General features: G+C 41.9%; 1 protein-coding gene across 10 annotated transcripts in view; it reads left to right on the plus strand.

The window, feature by feature from the left end:
• Positions 1-2,280: 2,280 nt before the first annotated feature.
• LOC121636666 (serine/threonine-protein kinase BRSK2-like) overlaps positions 2,281-27,877 on the plus strand; it is a 191,725-nt gene continuing 166,128 nt past the window's right edge. For all 10 annotated transcript variants that reach the window (XM_041980390.1, XM_041980433.1, XM_041980442.1 and 7 more), the window contains exon 1: positions 2,281-2,788. In XM_041980390.1, coding sequence (XP_041836324.1) covers positions 2,695-2,788 — 94 coding nt within the window. In that variant the 5' untranslated portion in view covers positions 2,281-2,694. The remainder of the gene's footprint in view (positions 2,789-27,877) is intronic.

A 27,877-nucleotide genomic window follows, 5' to 3' on the forward strand; every position in this document is an offset into this window, starting at 1 on the left:
ACATTTACAAGAAAGGTCAGAGCAGACTCTACTTCTTAAGGAAGCTGAGATCTTTTAACGTCTGCACCAAAATGTTGCAAATGTTCTACAGGTCTGTTGTTGAAAGTGCAATCAGCTTTGCAGCAATCTGCTGGGGCAGCGGCATCAGAACCAGAGACTTGAAAAGAATTAACAAACTGATCAAGAAAGCTGGTTCTGTGCTTGGAGTAACTCTGGAGCCGCTGGAGTTGATCATCAAAAAAAGAATTCTGTACAAGCTGACGAAGATAATGGAAGATCCTTCACACCCTCTACACAACGCCGTGACGAAACAACAGAGTGTGTTCAGTGGGAGGCTTGTTCAAGTCCGATGCAAGACAGAGAGATACAGAAGATCCTTCCTTCCAGCAGCTATCAGGCTGAAGAACAAAGCCCTTAATTAATTAATGTGATTGTTTAAAAAAAAAAAAAAAAAAAAAAAAAATTACTACTACTACAATATTGAATTTCCCTTTGGGATTAATAAAGTATTTTTCATTTCATTTCATTTCATTAAATCAATACAGAGATCAGAAACGTTCCTAAAAATCAGACGGAGATGAAGACCTGCAGAGTCTTCCTCAGCTCCTGGAGACATTTCTGGACGTTTCCTTCAGAACATCTTGGATTATTTATAGAGGAATTTTGAACAGAAGCAGCTTTTCATCTCCCACTGTCACCCCGACCCCAATTCAACAAGGGAAAAAACTTTGGGATGCGAAATATGTGCGCATGCGCATTTGTCTTCTCCATTTAAATCAGCTGCGTTAAACCACAACGGCACCGGAAGTAAGAGAAATCTGACTTCAAAATAAAACCAAGCTGTCTTAAATCTTTGTTGCATGGATTTTTTTTTAAGTGCCACATTTTTTCACATACACTTTTTATTTCTTTTATTTCCAAATACATATACAGTGATTCTTTTTTAAGTTGTCATCCTTTTTTACTTTGTTGTTACATTTATTCTATATTAATATATCTAACATTCTTTATCATAGTTATATAATGTGTCCATTGTATGGAAATATGGCTCTATCATCTTCTTGTCCTTATGATCACTGAGGCAAACTTGGTAATTACAATTTGTGTTTTATACATTCAATTATATATTTATTTATTATTCAGTAAGTCACAGTGTATTGGGAGACTCACAGTTATCCAGTGAAATGGCCAGTTTTGGCTAATATTCCATTTTCACCTGTAAATTTACTAGAAAACAGCTTGTAAATAGATGTCCACTGCAGTGACTTCTATACATGAAAGGATTACATTAACTGATGAAGGCTCAAATCTACAAATAAAAAAGACAAATTATCAATATTATCAATATTAATTAAACGTGCTTTTTCATTAGAAATAATTAAATAACAATCATATCGTTCCAGATGATGATGGCTGCAGGAATGACCTCCTGTACCTTTCTGTCTTGTAACATCATTGAAGAAGCCTCTCACTGAACACTGTTGTTTCCTCACTATGTTGTGTACAAAAATGTGAAGAATTGTCCTTTATGTTCAGCAGCTTGTGTAGCTTTCTCCTCTGGCCAATCAGCTCCAGACTAGTCCCCATAACAAGAACTTCTGGATCCGTTTGTTCAGCTTCTTTAAGTCTACGGCTTTGATGCTGCAAAGAAGATTGAATTTTCCACACCAAACTTGTAGACGACATGCAACAAAAGTCTGCTTCTGTGTTGCAGTTCCAGTCTAGTCTGCTGTCAAGCCGAACTCCAAGTTTTCCTCCAGCACCTGCACCTCTTCTCCCAGGATGTTGTTGTAAAAGTCATAATCACCAGTGTTTGTGTTCAAAGTGAGGTGATTGTTTCTGCACTGTCTCACAAACTGACCAGTTATCTGTATCCAGCTTCTTGTCCATTAGTGAGACACCCAAGACTGCAGAGTAATCAGAGTATTTCTGCAGATGACAGGACTTAGAGTTGTTCTGGAAGTGTAAAGTGTAAAGAAAATGGTGAGAGTACAGTCACTGGTTTTTAATTTACTTTACAAGCAATTAAATGCTTGCACTTAATGCGTTGCCTATTCTGTTGTCCTCTCTGGACATGGACGTCTATGTCTACTCCTGTGGATGCATTGGAATAAAGCACTTTGGAGAGGTTTATCTAAATAAACCTCATTTAAATATATAAGGTTCTGAATATCACGTTTATCTTTTCATCAGTGTAGGCCTATTTTATAATTAATTCTCAGGAGATGCTGATGGCTCATTGGTTGCAGGAAGGTTTTATTATTTAGAAAGGGGCCCGGAAGTGCGTGTTTGCAGAGAGTCTGGGCTGTCGCTGATCTGCTGGACCGGCAGGCAGCAGCAGTAGATGTTGTCCCATCATCAGATCACACCCAACGGGGCTGCAGCGCACTGCTCCTCCGGCACCAAAACCATGACACCCGGATCCAGAACCGCAGTCTGAGCCGCACTGAGGACAAAACCAACGGGGGATTTTCAGCAACGGGCGCACGCGCAAACACGTTCACGTGCGTGGACACACACACAAACACCGGTAACCTGCACGAACATCGCAGCGACCAGCTGCCTGATAGTCGACAACGCCGACCGAGGCGAAGTTGACTGCGCCGCGCAAACTGCGCTTCTTGCTGCGGAGACGCGTCCCGCTCGGACACCCGCAAGAGAAACTAGTCCCTGCGAGCCATTTCAAGCCAAAACATGTCAACGCCGAGCAAGGACACCAACAGCGGGCATTACGCCAACTATGTGGGACCGTACCGCCTGGAGAAGACGCTGGGCAAAGGACAGACAGGTTAGTGAAAGATGCGCGTGGTCCTGTCATCGCCGCGCTTGACACCACGTCGCTTTGCTTTTTTCTTGTCTTTTTTTATATCTTTGATGCGGGAAATGGGAGGTGGAGAAATGCCTCATAAATGCGGATGTTTCTGGTGCAGAATGCAGGGAGAGAAGCTGCTCTGATGATGACGATGATGATGATGATGGTAGTGCGCCTTTAATCCTTGTTGTCAGGCAGAGAGAGCTGGGTGATAATGGGTCCTTGTGATTTTTCTTGTCTCTGATTCCGTTCTAGCATCCATCTGTCACATGGGCCTCTGCAGAAGAGGCAGAGACATGATGCTGCACCGTCCGGTCCCTGCGCGCGCGCACAAACACGCACTCACAAACACACACACACGCACACAGTCACACTCGCTCTGTGCTGCAGCTTCTGCTTCAGTGGTGCATTGAGCCAAGTTCTTCTAGACCTTTTTCTTTTCTTGGTGGCTTCTATGTGATCCAGGTGTAGGCCGGTCAGTGTGTGACGCTGTACCTGCACATATTCACCACTTCCTGTGTGCTGAAAGTCAACTCAGGTGTTTGGGCTGCATTGTCAAACACATCATGAGTCATGTCAGAAATCATGGCCTGTCTCTGCAGTGTGGCCTCCAGTGATGTAACTGCACTACATCAGCTTGGATTTGGAAAACTCTTCTCATGATAAACTGGAAACATGAAGCATTTGATTTAGAGGAGACTGATTAACAGAAAGCCCCTCAGCTCTGTGATCGGTAGTATTGTGACAGCAGCGCAGCCATGTGGTTTACTGCTGAGATGGCCCAGGCCAGGTTCCCCGGTTTGGACTTCTCACCATCTGTGATCACTCACAGCCAGAAATCATCAAGGTTTCTCCCTCCAGTTCAAATATGCAGACTTGATTTGTTGCATTCATAAGCAGCCAAGTAGCCAGAGTCGGGTTGTAACAGTTTTTTTCGCCACCATATTTATCACACACGTCCGTTCATTCTCTGTCTTAAACAGAGAAAAAACAGGCAACACCTGTGCTCTCAGAATACATTTTCTAAACTTAAAATTGGCGAATTTGCAGTGAAGTTGAGCACAAATTTCCCAATGAGGATCATTAAGACCGTTTACAAGCGTGACCACCTCTCAGATCCACATAGCTCTTCAGTTGACATCAGAATCTGTTAGAAACTCATCACAGCTGCGTCAGCTGAAAGTGACGTTGGTGGGATTTATACATCAGTGGCTGCTGACTGGTTGCGTCAGTAAGATGCTAAAGGGGGAAAGTGAAACATAAATCCACCTTAGCTGAGTTCTTTCTCAAGTAGATTAAAATGATGATCATCCTTGTTTCTTGCTTGTAATGAGGGACAGCAGTGATGCTAAATAAATGTCTGGAGCTCACGTCTGCTCCTCCAGCAACTGAAAGGATCTACAGTATTCCACAAGACGGTTTGTGGCATTGGAGAAGTGTGTATAGAGCTTTAAAAATCATGCAGAAAAGTGTGTGTGTGTGTGTTCTTGGTGTGGTGTAGCAGATGCAGTAAAAAGCTGAAGATGGGGGATAGTTTGCTTGCTGAGGGCTTTTGGTGTGATTCTGAAGCTCTGGTGCTGAGCAGGCAGACGGGGAAGTCCGTATATCATTAAACCTCCTACACTGGAGCAGGGCGAGCCCACGCTTTGTCTTACTGTGTGTGTGTTCATGGGAAACACTGGCTGTCTTTGAGGGAGTGCACTTGTTCTGCAGATGCTTGAGATTTCCCACATATTTGTAATATGTATTTGACCATTTCAGGCAGAAGAGAGATGGTGGCAACATAAAATATGTAGCTGTATCTAATTAATGAGTTTTGATATCAACGCTGGTAGTGTTGCCCATAATTTAGATAAAGCCAAGGGTTTATATCACCTGGAAACATTCATAATGGTAGCTGCAAATAAAGTTAGCCATCAAAACTGGCTAATAATGATTGATTAGGAATAATTGCCTTGACAGAAGTGGCTCTCTTGCTACTGGTTTATTTGAAGACTTCTCCCCAACAAAAAATATTAAAAGAAATAAAAGATACAGACTGTGTCAGTTTAACATAAAAATAACATGCTTGTAAAATAATCTTTTACCAAAGTAAAATACAGACAAAAACAAATAAATACTTTGTTAGCTGCATGCTACTTCTCAGTAAATGTCCAAATCCAAAGCATCCTTTGCAACTTGCAGCATCTCTTCCAGACCGTTACAGGTGCATGTCACCTACCAGAAACTCTCACGACAGCTGCCCAGAATAAATATCAGAATAAAAGCATAAACACTTTACCCTTCTTCAGCTGTAAAATAAACTAAATTTAAGCTCTTTATCATTTAGCTGCTGCAGGACAAGTAAACAATATCAGTATTTTAAACAATATGATTTTCAGATTTTCTTTACTTAATAAAAACTTAACTTTTCATCAACAATATTTTTTAGCCAGAAGAAGAAAAATAAAACATCTGCAGAGTGAAGTGGTTTACACTGAGTCTGGCTTTGAGCTGGCCTGGCTGCAGAGACCAGGTCCGAGCGTCCGATTGAAACTTTCCCACTCTGAATGATTTCTTTTTGTAGCCTAAGCGATGAGGCTGCAGCTGGAACAATGCCGTCATGGTGTGTGTGTGTGTGTGTGTGTGTGTGCTGGTCGAAGCTGGAAGGCGAGAGCTTGTGCTGAATCTGAACAATTAGTCAGTTTGTTTTGTGTGTGTGTGTGTGTGTGTGTGTGTGGATGGGTTGATGAAGTTTTTTTTTTTATTTTACACTAGTTTCCCAGGCTTCATGCCGCACTCATTTTCTAAATGTTGGCCAACAGTTAGGATGGTTGTCATGGTTTCATCTCTCTTCCAGCAACAATGGCCTCTCTTATGCTTGTTGGTGCTCGACTGCAGGCTGCCAGTCTTCGCTCTGTTGTCACCTCTCAGCTTGCTGATCTGCTTTCTGACCCTGAAGCTCAGACTGTAGATAGAAACGGGTTTAATGTGAAAGTGAGTGCGTAGACTCAGATCGTGAATTATTTAAAGTTTGAAAGATTTTGTAGCTTTTTGTTGTTGTTGTTTTTTAACAGTTTCTGAATAAATTGGCAGTTTCTGCAGATGTGGGACGAGAGAGAATGTCTGCAATAAGATAACATTATACTCAAAGGGTTTATAGTTTTACCATATTTCCACAATAATACTAAATGTACACAAGGTTAGACCCCGCTTTTCCTTCAGAACTGTCTTAATTCCTGGTGTGATAGATGAAGCAGGTGGTGGAAACCTTCCTCAGAGGTTTTCTCCATATTAACATGACAGCATCACACAGTTGCTGCAGGTTTGTCGGCTGCATCCATGATGAGAATCTCCCGTTCCACCACATCCCAAAGCTGCTCTACTGGACTGAGATCTGGTGGCTGTGGAGGCCGTTGGAGTCCAGTGAACTCATCGTCATGTTCTAGAAAGCAGGTGGAGATGATCTGAGCTTTGTGACATGGTGCATTATCCTGCTGGAAGTAGCATCAGAAGATGCTCCACTGTGGTCATAAAGGGATGGACATGGTCAGCAACAATACTCAGGTAGGCTGTGCTGGTTAAACCAGGACACGTTGGTACTAAGGGGCCCAAAGTGGGACAGGAAACCATCAAAAAGTGTAAGATCATACCACACAGGTTGAAAGTATTGATGTGAGGCTCTTGAATATTGGATCATTTAGTCTCCCCTCCTCTTCACATGTCATGTTAGTGGACCAACGCTTCTGAAAGGATGAGGTTAATGTCTTTCCTCACCTCCCTCCCTCACTCAGATTTCTTCCTCAGATATTCTCTCCTCTCCTCTAGAAGCCTCCTTTCTCCTCATCCCCTCAAGGTGCATTTAAGGGACAGGAAAATCACCACCACGGTGAAGGTTTCTGGGTCATGAAGGGAGAAAAGACTCGAGGAAGCATAAGTTAGTGTAACAAAAAGGAAATGGGGCGAGTGATGGGAAACGGGCAATTATTTTCTCAGTTATTTGGGAGGACAAATAAATAAAACACCTGCCGACATCTGCTACACACAACATGAAGTCAGTTCACCTGAATGCACTCATTTCCCCCGAACATGGATCTTTCAGCAGCATCGTGCGTGTGCTGTGAATCTGGGACTGTAGTCCCAGTTGGGTTAAAATGAAACTGTCACGTTATTGACTGGAAACATCCTAAAGACTATTGTCCCTTAGTGGAGGAGGAGTACAGGAGTGTGTGTGTGTGTGTGGTGGGGGTAGTGTAGGCAGCAGGGAGAGCCCCAGCACAGATGGCTGCCTTTAGGTGGCTGAAATACAGCTTCATTATCAGCAGGTTGCAGGTGGTAATGCTCCCATCACTCTCATCACGTATATGTGCATATGTGTGCACAGCCGTGTGTCTGTATGAGAGATGCTCGACTTTGTTCTGGCTCGTATTTTATTGGACTTGCTGGCTTTGCTTCATTATGCTGCATTAAATGTAAAACAATGCACGTTAAAATTTATGCCACCTCGTTTACATCCACTGGAAGATAAAACATTAGAAAGAGCTGTAGAGGATGGTTCAGCCCAGAAACACAGACAGTAACCACGTCCTCACCTGAAAATAGATGTTTATAGGAGACAGTTAATTAAAGTTAATTGGCAAATACAGCATTCTAGCAAAATGTGTTTTATATGTTTTTTCTTTTTCAGTTTTGTAATTTTTTTCTGTTTTTCACAAGACATCATTGAATGTATTTTCCCTCAACTTCAAGCTTGCAAATGAGTGTCAAGACCTTCTCGTCCACCATACTGCTTTTAAAATGTTTCTTGACTAAACTTTGACACTGCAAATTATAAAAATAAAATTACACTGTATTGCCAAACGTGTTGGGACGTCCCTTCAAACCACTGAGGACATGTTCTAAGCAAGACATGGATGAGCAAGTCTGCTGTGGAGGATCTTTCTCAGCTTGCACAAAATACTGACCTCTACCCAATAACACACCTTTAGACAGAAGCTCGGCCGTCTCATCCAACATAAGTGCCTGATCTCACAAGTGCACTTCTGGAAGGATGGTCAAAAATTCCCTTAAACACACTCCTGAACCTTGTGGAAAGCTTTCTCAATAGTTATAGCTGCAAAGGGTGGGCCGACTCCATATTAAACTCCACTCAGAGTCCTGCACGGGTCCAATTTTACTAACCCGCACAAACCTGTTAGGATGATTACTGAACAACCCGTTGATGTGCAACCTGCGACCCGACCCGCACAATAACACATTAAGTAGGTAAATACACCCCCATCCCTCCCTTTATTGTATTAGCCTACTTTTCTTTATTCATTTCTGTATTTAATGTGATACTCTTGTTTCATTATCATTTTCATTTACAACAGAAAGGAAAAGACAACAACAGTAAATATGTTTGAGGCATCTGTCGCATTGCACGAAGCTGGTGTGGTGACAAACTCAGGTCACTGAATTAAAGGATTTTCAGTGCTGCGCTGCTTTTGTCATAATCTCTATGAAAGGACAGCTAGCTTAGCAAATTTCACTCTTTTCCAGTCCCTGTCCTAAGTAGCTGCTAGCTTGACTGCTTGCAGACCTCCAGCATGATTCTGTAAACTGAGCATGCTCAGACCGTGTCTGCTATGGGTAAAGCTCAAGCGTCAACCTCCGGATGTAAAATGTGAAGCCTATGTGGAAGTGCAAAAAATTGCAGTTCCTCCCTCATCCACTAGGGGCTCCAAAACAGAGCAAATCCCTGTAGACTCCCATGTTAAAAAGACCAACTTCACAGTAGAAATAAACATGTTTAAACCCTGGTACAAAAAACATTTTAGGATTAATAGGTCAAGTTTACCTTCATGACAACTGTGAGAGGGATGAATTTTTTTCTAAGTCATCGGTTTTGATGTTATTTAATCTTGAAATTTAGCATAATTTAGGGGCGTGTCCTTCTGATTGACAGGTTTCCAATATCCGCGGCAGCAAGGGAGAGTGTATAACAACTTTTAGCTTACCGTCACTAGCCAGTTAGCTACAGGCAGCTCGGAGTTTGATAGACGTCAACATCCACCCCCACCTTCACAGCCCCCCTCTCAGCTCCCCCACTTTGACCATTTTTGTATTTTCGAGGAGTGACGGCAGCCGTGACGCTGCCAAGATGGCGATGGTAGGAACCGCCCAACGAGATGCACTTCTGCTGTTTAGAAACGTACGGGTGATGTCACGGAGGCGCCGTCCATCTTTTATATAGAGTCTACGGTGAAGCTCAGTGTGGACCGTGATGATCAGCTAATGAGATACGACCCATTTGACAGAGTTGTGATATCTATGATACCATTGCCAAGCTCCTCACAGCGTGTGATGTTTGCTTTATTTAAAAGTTTATTTAAAATAGTTACTGTAGTGGAAACTAGTCTGGTTTGAAGAAAATATTCTGCTTTGGTTTTGAAAAATCAGTTGTAAACAATGTTTGTTTACACCGATAATCACCGTTTCTTCTTCTACTGTTCCGGTAAGGTGGACAGCGTGTAATGCTACACATCAGAATGATTTATTAAGTTCAAACATGCGGGCATGTAAATGCACATCATGATGAGAATAATCGGAGCTGTAAGCCGACTGAAATGATTTGAAACATGTAAACATGGCTTGTGTTTGCGGAGCGTCTCTGTATTTGTCTCCTACGCTTTCTCGCTGAACTTCCATCTTCCAGACAAGACTGGGAAGCAGAAGAGTTTTACTGAACGCGCTCAGAGCAGCAGAGGAGGGGCGAGAATGAAGGTAGAAAAAAAGGCTGCTGGGAGGTTTTCTGTCTCTGCAGGCTGGAGGGAGAAAATCAAAATTATGGCCAGTGGTGACCCCCCCTCCCCTCCTTTTTTTATATACTGTATCCCTATGGCTTGCCTCCTTTTCCCTCTCATTCACCTTCCTGGCTAAGAGGGGGCTCGGTTACCATGGCAACCGGTGGAATGCTCTCCTCTGTTGCTGGTTGGAGGTATCCTCACTCTACATTGCCCCCCCCCCCCCCCCCCTCACTCGGCTCAAGAAGGGGGAGGTGGGAGTTTGGGCCATTAAACAATGAATGGGAAACCACCCCCCATCGCTCCCACTCAGCCTCTCTTCTGCATCTCTGTCGCTGCTGCCTTTCCTGGCCTTGCTCACGTACTCAAACACCCCCTCACCCATGCTGTCTGTGCACTTCTTCCCTCCAAGGTTGTCGGGCTGAAGTTCGGCTCTATCTCTGAATCCCTGCCGCTTGAATGAGTCATTATGGGGAGGCAGCTCGAGCTCTATCATCAGAGCCCAGCTAATGTCTCTCTGTCCACCAGATTATTCACAGCTTCATCTCACCAGGAGCTCTGAGGCTGATATACCCCTCCCTCGTTTCAACACATGCTCCAAAATTCAGAAGCGTGGGGAGGGGACAGAAACAGAGAAGTGAAAAACAAAGCTCTGACAGCAGTGTGAATATGTTGTTGTCTGTGAAAGTCTTCATGAAGGGGATCAGCTGTGTGTCTGGATCGAGTCTGTTTCTCTGCTTCGTCTCTCTGATGGAAGTTAACGTTTAGTCCTCATGTTGTGATGCTCTGGTAAGCAGCAGCGAGGAAAGAAGCAGACTAGTGTGGACATTTCTTTAAGAAGTGTTGAGTGAATTAATGATGCACGAAAAGAGGAGGAACTAAGCTGAGATCAGATGAAATGAAATCTTTGATAATGTCTGTTTATGGTGTCTGTGGTTGAAGGGAGAGACTTGTTTGTCTGTAGCTTTTACACACAAACACATCAGGATGCAGACGTCGTGTTTCTGAGCCGCATCGAGCCTGCAGACACGTTGCCTCAATGAGTTCAGGTTGCCATCGTCCTGCCTGCTGGCTGTCCGTCATTATCAGGTCTCCTGTGCAACGCAGCAGGTATCCGATTCACCAATGTGTGAAGTTGAGATTTTACATTTTTATAAATGTAGTTTTCTGAGTAACTGTTTTTTTATGGGGGCCGGGCCACCATCATTTACAGGAACATTTGAAGGGTACAGATGACAGCAGACGTAAAGTTAAGACCTGGTGTTACTCAAAGAAAACCAGATAACACCCGAGACAACATGGTGCTGCTGCCAGAAGGTTATGATTAATCAATTAAATTTGATTAGTAGGATAAAAAAATTTCTAAGATAAAACTCAGTTTGGGTCACAAACCTCAGGCTCCTCAGTATGGACTCTGGATTGGCCCCCACCATACTGGATCTGGGGGTGATCCAGGGCTCTGTGGCCTGTACTGATGATGGAACAGTGAACATCTGTTGAATTTTATTTTATTTTATTGTTGCTATTATAACAACTAACATTATAATCATATTTTGTCCATATTTAATTTAATTTCATTGTATTTTATTTGATATATTTTAATCCATCATTATTATTATTATTATGACAAGTAAGATATTTAAAATATTATTATTATTTCCTCTTGCATATCATGCTTTTATATTTGTATTCACATCGTTGCAACATATCCACACACACACACACACCCCGCGTTTGTAAATGCTCGGTTAAAGAGCAGCATGTGGGTTGAGTCTGTAGAAGAATAAAGTCACTTCTTATACCTCCTAAATACCTCATTTTCATTACAGCTGTTGGACTAAAGTTAAGTTAATCTGCTGATTACGGCCAGAAAAAAGCAACAGAGCAAAACCCTGAAATATTAATCAGATTATAAATGATTCTTGTCTCCTTTATCTGGTTTAGTTACATCAGCTGGTCTGATAATCTGACTCCATCTCTTTTTATTTCACGGTTTCTCTGAAGGAGCTGACTGGTTTGTTCCTGCTGCCTCATGAGTTAAAGTTTGAGCAGCAGCACCTCGACACTCGATCATGTGATGTCAGAACAAGTTGCTGAAAACCAGTTTCAGTTCCAGAATGATCCCTTAGCTTAGAGGTGTTGGGATGAAGGTAGATAAAGTGCTCCGGCTGCTGGGAACAACAGGACAGCTGGCTTCGTGCTGGACCATCGCAGGCTGCTTTATATGTTTGAGGTGAACCAGTTTTGACCTTCTCTCTGCGTTCCCCATCTGTCCTATCTGCCTGCTGCAGATAGAGGAGTGATTTCTCTTTTCTCCGGGGACTCTTCTGCTCTCACAGCTCCATTACCTCGGCTGTACGTACAGACTCGTGTCCTGAATTTGTCTCCAGCCTATTATGTTTATTATGTGGGAGGTAGAGTTTTAATCAACTCCAGCAGCTCGCCTGCATAGCTTTAGAATATTAAGTGCGGCTGATCGTTTTGTTGTTAGCGGTCATTTTTTGGAGCATCAGAGAAGTTGGTGTGTCCTTAAGCACAGTGTTAGACCACATTTCCACCTGCTGTGACAGCTCGGATTGGCTTTGAAGTAAACTATTGAGCACGCTTAATGCAGTGTTGATGATGTTTGTGCGTGTCGGGCTGGAGGAAATGAGGTTTTGAGTTCCTGCTGAGCAGCAACAGTGCCACCAGGCTCCATCAGTCCCAGTCACTAATGCTTCAGCATCAACACCTGTTAATGTAGAGAGGCTGAAGACGTCCCTGTGGCTGGCAGCTGTCTGTCAACAGCATCTTAACAAAGGTGCCTTAAAGAAAGAAGCGGAATTTAACCCAAAAGCAGATGGGTAACAGTTTAGCCTTTTCATAGAGATTTTCCATATGGTGAGAAAAATACAAATAATTAATATTAGAAGGTGGACAGAGCCGATCGGCGCCTCCTCGGCTTTAGTCTGTTTGCCATGAGCTTGATTCAGTCTCAGAGTTCTCGGCCCTTAGGCCAAAAATATACTTGATTTTAATGCATACTCATGCTTATCAATGCTGCCTCGTCTGTTTTGCATTTGTTTGAAGTATAGTTTGTGCACGTCCTCAGAAAATAATGGCACGCATTTACAAGCTGCAACATGTGAGGAACCGGTAGGGACAGCATAGGGAAGTTTAATTCAAGCCAACTTCATTTATAAAGCACAATAAAATACAGCGAGCACTGACCAAAGGGCTGAACACCAAAATCACACTAAATATTAAAGGACATAGAATAGACGTAGCAATATAACACAATTAAACAATGTAATTTCTAAAATATCTCTAAATAAGACCCCCCAAAAAAAACAAGATAAAAATGAGTAAAATCACCTAATTAAATTTATAATGATGAAATCAACTCTCCAGCTGGAGGCCAGTGAGAGGAGGTGGCTTTTCAGCGAAGAGCTGCCACTGCAAAAGCTCTGGGTTTCAGCTTTATTTGAATTGCTCCAGTCATCACAAGGCACTTTACCAATACAATTTAAGCTAATTTACTGTGATCTAATTAAAACGTATCCACTATAGTCCTTTTTTTTTAATGAACTTGTCCTGTCCAGCATGATGACAGCAGAATGATGGCTGCTGTGCTGTGCTGAACTTTTGAAGTGGAGTTTTATGGATATAAGACTCCTCTTGATGATTAAGTATTATTCTTTCTTTTTAGAATGAGTCTGTTGTTGAATTTGCATATAAATGCTGGACTTGACAAGTGTGGTGTGGGCAAAAGAAAGGAGAGAGCAAACAGAAGAGAAAAAGAGTGAAAAAAGGAAAAGAGACACGGATACACCAGACAGATCTAATCAAATCAATCTAAACAAGAAAACCAGACAACCAGCAGAAATGAAATGAAACTGAAAACCACCTGCAACATCTTCAAGAGAAACAAAGCGGACAATCATCGGGAGCACCTATAAAAAGTTATAGTCTGTGTTATAATACCGTGTTCACACGAGGCAGTTTGTTAAAGATGTTTGCTTAGCAAAGGAAAGAAAGTCAGGGTACAGGTAAAAACGATGGAAAGTTTCAAAGACCAGACTCAGCGTGTTTGTTTTAAGGACCCTATAAACAATCTATGATACCACTCCTGTAGTTTTTTTTTTTTTCTCTGTTGTGATGTCAAAATTAACCAAACGCAAACTCATGATTAGGGACATGTTTATTGTCCTGTTTACACCCTACAAATTCAGCAACTCCACCCCTTCTGAGTTCTCTAATGTGCCCCCTGGTAGAATCACAAGGTGAAGAATTACGATCATGACCATCAGTTGCTTATGTGAGTGCAAGTTTAAACAGCAAGTATATATTTTCAGCTTTAGTCTTAAAAAACCTTTTAATGTGAGATATGCCCAGAAATTTCCTGCATGCATGGGATCGTTTCAGTTTATTAACCAAGAAGAGCAGAACAGTCATTTTAAGGGATGCTACAATTGCTTGATTTCACAGTTAATTGTGTTATTTAACACCACAATTAATAGTTCATAAAAACTTTTCACTTTTCATAAATGATTTTTGGGGGTGTTGAGATCCGGATGTGGATGATTCTCGATCGAAGCAGCAGCAGAACATAGTCGATTATAACAATGTAATGTAAATATTCTGCCATCGCTTGCGTGTGGAATGATCTAGCCTTCTGCAACAGCTCGGCAGATCCGAGGCAGAATCCATTTTGAATCCTTTTTGAAAACTGTAAAACTAAACAGACGTACAGAAAATACATCCGTGACTCAGTGAAATCACGTAACCAGTAAGTTAGCCTAAGTCTAAGTCATGTTTTCTGGCCATAAAGGAGAACATGAAAACATCTTAACTTCCACATAGAGTTTGGGAAAGTACCTCATTGTGGGATGAGGCTGCAATACTTGCAGACACGCAAAGTTAAAAAAACAGCGACAACTTAACATCGAAGAAAATATATATAAGTAGAAAAAGCTGTTCCAGGGAACATTATCTAGATGAAATCTAGACATTAGGCTGAAAAGGCTCATACGGTCATAAAAAACATAGGATGCGTGCCGCCAGTTAGGCTCGATTCTGTACCACCTGTAAGCTGTATTATACACATACACTTGGACGGTTCACAGCGTACACAAAACATTTCACTAACTAACCGTTTTCTCTCCTTCACAAGGAACTACCAAGCTTAGTCTGTGCTGCTTAAAATAGTTTATTTGGTGCGTATATTTCCAACCACCCTCTTAGGGTGTGCTAGTCGTACGGTCTCCTCAAACTCCTAATCAAGCAGACAGCGTCCTCCAGTTAAAGCAGGTGTTATGACTTCATCCACACTAATCCAGCACTGTCTTTAATGTCAAACCCACGTTCTGCCAATACCCACAATAATTTAAATAATACATATTTTACATGTACTGTGTAATACACAAACGTCTAAAGACAACACGGATCACACTATGGAACTACGGGAAAACAGTGAGGCTAACAGTGAAGTTGCAGAAAAAAGAAGGAATGCAAAGTTAAGTCATCAGTGACTCTACCTTCACATACATTTAATGCTGGTTTTCTACTCGATGCCTCGAACAAATAAGCATACTAGTTGAAATGTTGAATTCGTACCGCCTGGTGACATCGGAAATGTGGGCACCGAGTTTTTGTTTCCACGTTGGAAAAATAAAAAAAACAATACGCTGTTGCAATGGTTTGCTGTTGCGGTCATGAGAACGGTTGTGACAGTTCAAAACACAACAAGCCTTCGCCATGGCTGAAAAATATACCCGAAAAAAGAGTACACCTCAAACCAGCTGTGACGGCACTGTTTGCTGTGCTTCGTTTGCCGGCGTGTCTGCAAATTCCATTTTGCAAAATTCTAGCAAATAGAACAAGTTGTGCTCTTCTCAGATGATCTAACACCTAGCTCTGCAGCTTTAAACGTACATAGAACATATATTGACCAAGAATGATCAATAACTGATTGATCAGAACCATCTGGATGTTATCAGGAGTCACCGTGGCTGATGTATCTGCCATCTCCTTAATCCAGTCCCTCTTTCTGTCACAGCTGATAGTCCAGCTTCACATGCTGTCACATCCAACGAGACCAATTTAAAACCTCAATCAATAGCTGGTAATCAAACAGGAATGGGTTATGGCTCCAGATAAGCCCCTTATGGGCCCGCAGTCCTCTTCCCACAGCCAAAAACTTAATGAAATTGAGCATAAATCCCCTTTCTCTCTCTCTCTCTCTCTCTCTCTCTCTCTCTCTCTCTCTCTCTCTCTCTCTATTTCCCTAAAACTCTTTCATCCTCCTACAGAAACATCCTGGACTTTTCCCTTGAGTCAGCACTTGCAGTGTCCAGGAGTGAAGCAGGGAAATTATCATTTGAAGAGCTGCTTTACTTCCCCTCTCTCTGATCGAGCCTTAAACTCACGCTCCAACCTCCCTTCATTTCGTAGTAATCTGAAAGTTTGAGCTATCTCGTAATGGATAAATAAACTCGCCTTTTGTTGTCCCCTAAAACCCCTGACTGCTGCTCGATGGGACGACCGAGGACCTCAGCTATCAAGCCATTTCACGGCAAAGAGGACACGGTCATGGATGAGAAGTCCAGGCAGGCCCAAAACCTTAATGAGCTTTTTCAATTTGCTCATTAGCATCAGTGATGAGCCCAGAGGACGAGCTGCAGCCCGCTGCTCTTCCACCTTTTACTGTGTTTTCTGTTGTCTGTATTCAGCGGTCAGCACAGATGGTCCGGCCTCTGGACGGTCTCCGTCCGGCCCCAGAAGAGGCTCCCAGTCCACCCAGATGGCCCATCGGCAACGGCGCGTGCAGATGAACAGCAGTACCTCAAGTCACAGCCACGGTGAAGAACGTCCAATCATGTGGCATAATCAGATTAAGGGGGGGTGTAAGAAACACCATCAAACTCACTTTACCGGTGGCAGCGGGTACTACTGCCCCCAGGCATGTGAGCCTGAGTGTGTGTGTGTGTGTTGTAAATGACTCAATACATCTTAGCAAACGGTTCCTGAACACACACATGATGCAACGAATTCCATCACATCATTCATCACCAGAGTGTGCACAGACGTGATGCATGTTTGTGTGACTGTGTGTGTTTCGTGCATTATTCTGCAGGATTTCAGAGCGATCCTTCTGTAGTGCTGCATTACAGCCGCAGTAAACACACACACACACACTTGGCTCGTGTTAATTGTTTGTAGTCAGTCTTGTCAGACACTGTTAAAAGTTGGCTTTACTTAAAGATAAAAAAAAAACATAGAAACTTGTTGCCTTCAAACAAGAAAGTTTTAGAAACTTGAGTTAACTGGAACAATTTCACTTCGTAGAATTTAAATAAATTAGCTTGATAAACGAATGTGACCAAATCTAGGTCAATTAGAGTGATGATTCACACACTGGCTGTTTGGTCCACTTTAAACGAATCCTGGTTAACCTCCACGGATAGTACGCTTCTTTTGGAATAGTATGAAAGTGTGAAAGTAAACGGACCATCCAGCGAACCAAAGAGAGGCTGCATCACGTCGACTACCTTGCTGCTTCTCTTGATGCTCATAATGGACAGATTCATGTGAAAACTGTAGTCAGTTTTAACACCAAAATAAAAACTGAATACATTTTCTTGATGCTCCATTGTTCACCTGCAGCGAATGACTCGTTTTCTGTGCTAGCCGATAGATGAGTCGGGTTCTTTTTTCTTCTTGGTCAGTGGTTGTTTTGGGGAATATCGTCCCTTAGCAAGCAGCTGTTGTGTGAAGTTGTCCAGGCGGTTTGATCAGCATGAGTAATGTGCAACATGAAGGCAAACAAATCAAACCAAACTATCAAGATGTGAATGCACCCTAAAGGCCCATTTATGTTCCTTTATGTACGTAAATAGGACGTCCATTTCAAGCATTGTCATTAGCAGACAGCAGTGAGTCCAGAGTTCACTCCCGCGAGCCGAAGTCAGTTTCAGACACCATTAGGTGGCTTCACTATGAAGTTGTTTCTCACTGCCCAACACACCCTTAACACTTGCAAAAAGTCTTTATTCAAAAGCTTTTTACAGTTGTTGTCCTCATATTCATTATTCTTCTGCTTTTTTGCTCCTTCCTGATCCTCTTCTTCCTCTCTGGTTTGTTTTTTTTGCTGGTCGCATGTCAGCTATTCTGCTCAGCACTGTCCCTGCGATGTCCGGTCGTATTGTTCCGTCTTCTGCATCAGCTGACGGATAGCTAAGCTCCATAATAATGCACCAAATTACATGCGTAACTGACTCCGAAGAGGGACGAAGCTGTCCATCTGTCTGCATATCCGTCTTTGCGTCGAGCATAAACTTTAGGCTAGGTTCACACTGCAGACTGAAGTGACCAAAGTCCGATATTTTGCCCCTATACAACCTGTATCTGATCTTTACAGAACAGCCTGAACAACACAGATCCGATTTTTTTCAAATGCGACCCAGGCCACTTGGATATGTGGTCCTAAATCCGATACGTATCTGATCTTTTGCCATGCGACTTCAGTCTAGCTACGGTTGGACAATAACTTTCAAATTGCAACATAAACTCTGCTGTTACCACACACACGAAGACGTCACACACACGCTCGCTGTCACGTCGTCGTGTCTTCCACGCATGCGGGACACTTTTGGTGCGCATAAGGTTCGTACAGGAGATCACATACAAGTCGCATTTAATTGGAAATGTGAAAGGAAAAAAATCGGATTCCACAAAGAAATCTGATTTGAGCCTTCATTTTATTTACAATAATTCAACTTAAGTGCCTTAATTTACTCAACCTTTTGTACTCTAAAGTACATTTTCCTTATTTAAGATTAGTGTAATAAAAACTTCATTAAAATGAAGTTATAAGCACTAAATAAACTCTATTGAAACCAGTGTTAAAATGTACATTGCAGGTAATGTCTCAGCTTTGATGGTGAAACTCCTGCATTACAGTCCATCTCCATGGTTACCAGTGAATTATTTACGCAGGCATGTTTTCAGGTTGTAGATTCAAAGAAAATTTGTAATTAATTGATGTTAGTTTTGTTGCATTAACCCCTGTATCTGCTGGTGGCAGAAAATGGTGGAGGTTCAGAGATGTGGACGGTTTTTACAACATCTCTGGATGTTTGGTCTTCCATGAAGAGGAAACCTGATTTTTTTTTTTTTGTCTGTTTGTGTTTAGATGTCCTTTTATATTCTTTTTAACCTCTTTTTTTTTATAACTGGATCACACATAGGATTGAATCAGAGTCTCAAGTAAAATGTTTCTCTTTGTTTTTCAGATTTCCTAAAGTTATGGTTTTTATTTAGAGGAAAGTTAGATGTTCGACTGTAAACCTGCAGGATAATGGTCTTATGAGGACCGGAGTTTAACACCCCTGCTCTAGTCTTGAATATGCTACCTCCCTACCAGAACGACTTCCTCTGGAACCGTTTTCATTCATTCTAATCGGTGCAGAATCTTTCCTCCAAATAAAGCAGCTCTGATTAAACTCTAGGCTTGTTTTAATCTTATGTTCATAAACCTGTCAGGTTGTGCTGAGTACAACCGTACAAAAGTATGGAAATCAGTTTAAGTTGTGCAGCTTTCCGACATGCTGCACTGAACTCAGGTGTGATTGTAAGAGTATCACCTGTTATGTACTCCAAGTTTTTTTTCCCATGAAAATCACATCATTGACTTAAGACAACACAAACACTGAAGCTGAAATGATGTAATAATTTATCTGCAGGCTCTTTTGTTGACACTCGGTCATGATCCTAACTTGACAGCTGTGTCTCCCCCTCTGCCACGGAGCATCCTGGTGGATCCTCTTAGCTTTCTGTCCTGGATGAATAGACAAAAGGAGTATGGCCTGTGGGTGATCGTTGGGCCCCATAACCACCACCACCCCTGTTGGAGTGGCCTTAATCTGCCACTAATCCCACCATCCCGTATGTAGAGAGACTGGTCTGCTTTTTACTTATAAACATGGACGTTGTTTACTATGAAGAAAGAAGACTTGACAGCCGGAGTCATCTTCAGTCACAGATATGAAGATGATCTGTGTGGATTTCTGTTTGTTTGGTTAAATTGTGACATTTGTCTAATCTACCTGTTTATTGATGAAATTCTGGTAAACGTGATCATTTTTTGCTAAAACAAAAAATGTGCATAAAAAGCTGCTGCAGCTTTTTATTTAATTTTTCTTGTCAGGAACGGCTCAGATTGCTGCTTTTGCAAAAATGTTGGCATCATAATGAGAAGAAGGGTGTGACAGGAGGTCATGACCCTCATTACACCACCTGCCAGATGGCCCAACACCATGCTGACTGTGTGTAGGTCTCTTAGCATGGATCAACACTCACATGAGTCCAAACTGGGGGAAAACATGGAGACACTCTAAGAAGAAAGGAAGCACACAAAGGCTTTAGTTTACATTGTTTCACACTAAGGGTAAAACTTAAGACAGTAAATGAGTGTTTGGTGGATTATTTCTTTGTTGAAACAAAGCTTCTTGCTAATAAATGTCATACTGTTGGAAAATCTGTTTATTTCCTTTTTTAATTTGTAAGGAAAATGTATTTGTGGGATGAGCAGGAGAGTCAAGTTTGGGGTTGCACCCAATAAAAAAACAAATCTTTTCTACCAAACAGCTATTTCTGTTATTGATTCTAACCTCTGGAGGTGGTCTCTGATCAACCTGCGCTGTGGAGGGCAGCGTTGTGATTGGAGGACGGAGTTCAGTCCCAGACTGAGGAGATGGGATCATCACTGGTTGCGGATTCTCATCTCCACATCTCTGCATTCAGATTTCCTCCAGTGACGACAAGTCTTGTTTTTCCTAACGAGGGAGATGTCCTTCCATTTAAAGGTTAAATAAACAGACCTTCCCGCAGTATGAGATTGATTAGCAACAAAGAAATAATCCACCAAAGACTCATTTACTGACTCTTTGTGCTGAGTAACAGTAGAATCAATCTTCATCATCCTCTCCCTTTCAGCCCTCCTCTTCCTCAGGCACAGTAACACAGTGGTAAATGGTAAATGGCCTGTACTTATATAGCGCTTTTATCCAAAGCGCTTTACATGTAAGTCACATTCACCCATTCACACACACATTCACACACTGATGGCGGAAGCTGCCATGCAAGGCGCTCACCATGACCCATCAGGAGCAATTAGGGGTTCGGTGTCTTGCTCAGGGACACCTCGACATGAGCTCTCCGGGCTGGGCTCGAACCGGCAACCCTTGGGTTGCAGGACGACCACTCTACCCACTGAGCCATGCCGCCCCAGTGGGAGGTGTGGATGGGTGAAAGGGTAAACTAAGTCAAGTCACCTTACTTGAGCTCGCTGGCTGTAGGTCTCCAGGCACCACCACGTGAACTGGGCTCAGCACCATCTGCTGTAGACCAAAAATAAAAACCCTGGACTCTAATGTGCTTTTGAAGACACGTCTCAGTGACATTGCTCTCCGTAACGGGATGTATTTCCACAATATTGAGAAAATGAACTGACTGACTGGATCAAATCGTTCATGCAGGGCTGTCGAAGACTTTCGTCCACCCTCCGTCTCTCAGGGCTCTGAAGAAAAAACAGAAACCCATCCACCGCGATGGATTACCTGAGCCATGCTCTCTTCAAAATAATAGTTTTTGGAAACTTGAATACAAGCTTTTATGAAGTTGCTCTGCTAGTTAATAAAACCTAAATCGTATTAGATCTGATAAAGCTGTGTTCAGAGCGCTGAGTGCAGCCATCAGCTTTCTGAAAATATGTGTTTCACTGGGGAAGCAGGAGATTATCATGCATCAGTTCTCCTATCAGACTGACTCCACAATCACCAACAAACAGTCTGTTTCTCTTTTTATGAAACAGTACAGTTTACATTAAAACAGTTCTGATTTTAGAATAAAAAATAAGAGAGAAATCTTTATATAAAGCTTTGGATCGATGTCACTGAGTTGTTATATTTACATGAGACTGAGCAGATTTATTTACAGGTAGAGGACCTGCACTTGTGTCTATACTAATAAATTAAACATTCCCCAGTGAGGCCTGTATTCAGAGCAGTTCTGGTTGTGGAGGAGGAGGGGGAAGGAGCTCATCAGATCCTCTGAACTCTGACGAGGAAGCAGGCCAAGCCCCAACTAAAAACACAAGCCAGCATCTCCGACGGTCTTGCAACCTTGTTCAGATCTGGACCCCTGCCAGCAGAGCTCATCACACACAACCACACAGGACAAAGACAAAGACTACGCTGCAAGCATTTCTGGAACTGGAAAGGCAGGTGGGCGGGGCGAAGAAGTGGATGGAGTGAAAGGGAGAGAGGGGGTAGAGAGACGAGAGTGGAGGATGAATAAAAGCCCGTGGGGGGAAGGGATAGAGGAAGGAAGGCATGGAGGAGGGGGTTTAAAGCACAGAGCTTGCAGTAAAAACAGAGTTATGAGTGAGTACACAGAAAAAGCAAGAGATCTGAACATTAGAAAGTAAAAAAAGGATTTATAAACAAAGGAAAAGAAAAGAACAAGCAAAAAAGACTGGGATGAGCTGTGATGATACCTTGGCTGCCATCCATGTCTGGAAGGCAATCCAAGTAATGATGTCATCATTTGTAATTGGTTGCAATTGCTGATTAGAGCTTGATTGGCGCTGTGGCACAGCCAATTAGACAGCAGGATGTGACAAAGGCACCATGCTGCTTGCATTACATGGCCTGTAAGAGCCTGTGGAAGTGGAACCTGCTTTTCACAGCTGGAGATGCCACAGCTGGAACTGTAGATGGAGAAAAAAATTATGCACACATTATTGACCAATGACATGATGCCAATTCCTGTATCCCAGCATGCAGCCCCTGCTTGAGCAGAAATGGAGCATTACTGCAAAGGTCATTGTATACAAAAGAAGAATAGATTTTTGCCTCGAGGGATTTAAAAGCTATGAAATTATGGAATACTGTGTATTGTTTTGTTTGTGGAAGCTAAGAATTTTCTTTGATTATATGCGTCTCAGTTTACATCCTTGTTTCATGGCATGTCAGTGGGTCATGTCTTCACTCAGACTTCATTAGCGGAAGGTTCTGCGGGTAAATCAGTTATAATTGCTCAGATATCCAGAAAAAAAATTTCAATGGAAGTAAAAAAAAAACATTCTCTGGCTAATACTTTAAGGCAGGAGAACCCTTACAGATAATCCACATGCATTTCACATGTGATGAGGACACATTCCACATGTGATACCATCTAGAACCCATGTGTAAAATATTACTACAGATTATGGTAATGGACAGGAAACATGTGAAATGCATGTGGAGCATATGAACATGTTCCAAAACGTTTCTACATGTTATGCCATAAAAAGTCCACATGTGAATCACATGCCTTGTGAAAGGCATGTGATTCACATGTGAAACACTTGCAAGCCTCATGTGCAACACATGTAGACCACATGTGTTGCACATGAAAATATTCCAAAACCACAATTTCACATGTGATGTCATGTAGCTCCCATGTCCCATGATTCACATGTACAAATGTGAGTCACGTGTAAAACATGATTCACACGTGAATCACACATGAAACACTTGAAAAATAAGTGAAACATCTGTGGTCACAGGTGATGAGGACAGATTCCACGGGTGAGTCACATGTGAAAGACCTGTTGCACATGTACACCACATGTGACGCACATGTTCCAAAACAATGTTTCCACATGTGATGTCATGTACAGTCCATATGAAATATTTTTACTACAGATTATAATGTGTTACACATTGAAACAAATGGAATTCACATGTGAAACACAAAAATGTTCCAATAAGATATTTCCTCATGCGCTTCACACGTATAACACATGGTCCACATTTGCAGCAAATGGAGACTACATGTGGAGAAAACATGAAGATGCTCCAAAACCACATGTATTTCACATGTGCGACACATGTGCTTTTTCTGTAATGGGGAATTTTGGACATGAATTTGCTGTTTGTTTACGCCTTCATTTGCCAACTGGTTACGGCTAAACACCTAAACCAGCTGGTTAGGTTTAGGCATTTAGACCTTCCTAGTTCGGGTTTAACCTTCATGCTCTGCCTAAAAATAGGTCTCAAAATTTTCGTTAAAGCCACATTCAGTCTGCTTTTTGTAGTTTGCTCAGACAAGAATTTAACTCCTCTTACTTACTGTCTAACTTCATTGCAAATAAAATAGTTTGATAAAATGTAAGGCTGTCAAAAATAGCACATTAATGGTGGTAACTAATTTATGTAATTAACTTCATTAAAAATTTTAGAGCATTTAACGCATGCGCAGTATCCGTCGTTAATGACGGTGAGACGTGGAGATGTCTCCAGGCAAGATGGAAAAAGTGAGTCGACTGGCTCGATGCATGGATTTGAGGGCATCAACCCGTGGGAGATGAGGATGCTTTAACACCCACATTATACTGGTGAGAGGGTTCAACACCAAAACTTTTCTCGTGTTTTTAAAAACAACTTTTCATGTAGTTTGCACAAATGTCACTACTCTGGTCGTCTGCCCAGCATAGCAGCCTCCTGCTCTCCCCCTCCTTCTCCTGTTGACGGCCGTCTGTGATCAGCTGATCGGCTTTTCTCTCTTGTTGCGTTTGTTTATCGTTAAGCTGAGAAGGAGGAAACTAGCGGTTCATGGTTCAGACTGGCATATATTTACCCAAAAGTATTGTTCTTGGAGGCGCTAGCTAAAGTAGGAAACATTCATCAGTCTCATGTCAAAGATCCACGTCACTGTCACTGAAACAAGGGGACGTCTTCTCTAAATAACTGGTGCTGTGTTTAATGCCCATGAATGTAGTGAGAGAAATTATAAACAGCTTCTGAGATAAAAATCAGTAGTTGACAGGTGGTAGAAAGATTTTTATTTCAGATATGCAGGGGCGGGTCTAGAAAAGTTTAGATGGGGGGCAAGGCAGAGGTAATCACCAGGAAAAGGTTGGCACAAATGAGATCTACTTTTTTAATGCCTTGATTTTCTGTAATATTTAACTGATTATTACAACTAAAAAGATCATCTAATGTATAAATAAGCAAAGAAAAACCCAAGTAAACATGGGTTTGTGCTTTCTGTTGATACAATGCAGTAAAAAGGGGCAGATTTCAGGCATCGTCACAAATGCTGATTAATCATGATTGATTTCTAAATGAGAACTGGTTCTCAAACATTTTTTTTTACCTGGTTAAATAAGGTTAAAAAAAAAAAAAAAAAAAAAAAAAAATTCATTTGTAAGCTGTGATTAATCTGATTAAAAACATTGAATGACAGTCCTAATAAAATTCTATACTGGTAACTTGCAGGTGGTCGATGGCTTTGGACGTCTGGATCGTGATTCTTTGCCTTTTCTGTGGGTCAGACAACCGAAAACACAGAATTAAGACATTTGATCAGAACTCTGTGATATTTGGGCCACAAGGTACATTAAATGGAGGCGGTCTCTAGCTGAGGGGTACGAAGCATGCACTGATGAATGGCGGTCGGTTTTGTTAACTGTAATTGAGTAAAAGTAATGATGCTTAATGACTGAATCACAGTGTTTAGTAAAATAGACTTCGGTTGTGCCACCCATGAATGACTGTTCAGTGATGGGTGCTGCCCATCTGTCATCAGAGCCAGTGTCTCTGCCAGCTGCTGTCTGCATTCAGTCCAGCTACAAACACTCTCAGCCAGAAGAGACGGCTCCTTGTGGCCCATTGATGTTCAGTGATGCCCCTTGATGCGAGGTCAGGCCTAATTGGCCACAGTCCTATCACCGTACAATGAGGGCCTTTTATCGCAAAAGCTATGATTAAGTGGTGGCTGTTTGGTATAAATCTACACAACAGGACGCTTTCCAAAACACTCAGTGCTTTCAAGTAGTCTGAATTCAGAACCCTTTTGTTTATACTGATGATTTTTTTCTCAAGTTTGAAGCAGCAGCAACCAGGAGAAAATGGTTTACATCTAAATTCTTTATATGGTCATTACCTCAGACAACTAACCACTTATATTAAGGCATAAACATTAAACTTAATTAAGATATGGATGTCAGGATCAGTGGTGTGTGATCATACATTAAGCTGTAAACGGCAGGATTTTTGGATATTTTGACAAATGCAGATTTTTGTATGTTTGTGCTTTTTGTCCACGTTTTTGGGGCACTGGAAATGAACGTTTTGGAAAAATCTGCTGTGCTGTTTGTATGTGGAAGAATAACCAGCGTTTTTGGCTCTCAGGGTCAGATTATGAGCCATCCTCTGTGTTGCTTGCATCACTACAAACAGAGTCGTCTCCATGGCGACAGTAGACATGGCGCAGGATAAAAAGAAGGCATTATTATATCGTTGCGTTTTTGCCATACGTCTATGAGAGAGATTCTGCCTTCCATACGCTATCCTTTTTTTGGATTGGCTAGAAATGGCCAGTCTAAGTGACTGACATGGTTTTGGAGGCGGGGCTAGATTACTACCTTTTGTTTTGGTTGCTGACAGTGTGTCAATCATGTCTGTGAATTTTCACATAGACTGGACTTTTTCGGAGAATGTAGGATGGAAATACTCATGTTTTTGTAGATGCTGCCTTAAAACTGTCTGTATTTAACCCCTGAAAAAACTTAGATTTAATCCATCCCATCAAGTTCTTCAAAGCCATATCTAAACTTTAAATTTCTAGCTTTGTTAAGCGTACGCTGAACCGATAATAGAGGTTGTTAAAAATGTTGATTCATCCTAAAAAGTTCTTCCTGTCACCAGAACATCTGTAGATCAGTCCGCCGCTAAAAGTAGTCCCAACAAGATGCAGTAATTTCTCTTCTTTTTCATCACTTTTTCTTAAAACTACCAGTTTGGATCTCTTCTCGGTCTAAAACAGCTTATCTGTGTGAAAATTTGAGGTATTCTGTGTGCCGCCGAGACTCTGCGTAGGACAGTTGAATTACAGCATTTCAGATTGATAAAGAGAGACGATGAGCTGAAGATGGAAGAAGTTCTCTGGATTTATAGATTTATCAGGGTGTAGTCGGGACAGGAGGGCGATGGATGTGAGGATTAAACAGCGGCTGTATCTGACGGATGAGGGCTGCCGGCCTCTTCGTCGGTCCGTCTCCATCATCACTGTCAGGCCTGATGAAAGATTCAGCCTCCAGCAGACTGAGGAGGACCACCTCATAAATACAGGTATTGTCACAAACTGTAGATTTGTCACCATGCTGGAAATGTTTGGTACAGAAGGCCATTTGGGAAGTAACTAACCTGAACTCCACAGCTGTGAGAGGCCCCGAGCCCTTTAGAATAGGATTAGATGAGGGTGGCTGCTTGTCGGAGAATTTTCTGCCAGTTTGATCAGTTGTCGCAGCTTCTTCTTCTTCCCCTGATATTTTAGAAAATTGGTGGCTTGCAGGCATCATCACAGTAAACATCTGCAAATATGTCACTGTTTGTGCATTTACAATGTTCCTGACACATGGCTCCTGGTCAGGAACAAACAAATAATATCAGTTATAATAATGAATTTTAGCTTGTAGATCACAACTGGAAAAATAAATATGATTAGACTGTCCCCCCAAGGGTCAAGTTAATTTATTTTGATGTGATTAAAGTCAAAGAAGCTATTCAAAGCCACCTTTCGTCTAGAACTCGTTTATACCTTTTCATATCTTTAAAAACTAAACAGTCTAATGTTTCTATCTGACGCAGACGACAGTACGTTGGATCCTGTCTCTGCATCGCACGCGGTGGAGTTCTGCAGCGATGCGCATGCACGGAGGTGATAACGCGCTTCAGGGAGGTGAAGATGTTCGTGTCATTGTAGTCATTTCTAAGGCACATTACGGTGTTTCTGCACGTCCGTTTTCCCGTCAACCAATTCATATATTTATAGAAAAGGCAGAACACAGACCTGAGGAATCTCTCTCTCCTACTTGTGACTCTGAGCCAAAAGGCAGCTTCATTAGCACAGATTTATTTACAAGATCCATAATGATTATAAAGAACAAACATTTGTGCACATGCACATTTTAATAGGTTTTCTCTAACACATCTGTTATCAGCGAAGGGTTGAAAAGACCTCAGATTTTCAGTCCTTATCTTCTCATCTATCACCCCGTATGACTCTTATCTTACAGACATGGACTTAATAAAACTTCCACACCCACACAAATCTCCCAACACACACACACGTACACACACGCATGTACACACACACACGCAGCATTTCTCAAACAAACATCAGACTGTTTTCGCATTTAAAGAGACTTTGACAAAACTCAGGAATTATTTTACAACATGCTTTAGTTTAACTTGTTTTCTTGTTTCTTCTATGT

This window comes from Melanotaenia boesemani, chromosome 1, assembly GCF_017639745.1.
Source record: "Melanotaenia boesemani isolate fMelBoe1 chromosome 1, fMelBoe1.pri, whole genome shotgun sequence".
Lineage (NCBI taxonomy): Eukaryota > Metazoa > Chordata > Actinopteri > Atheriniformes > Melanotaeniidae > Melanotaenia > Melanotaenia boesemani.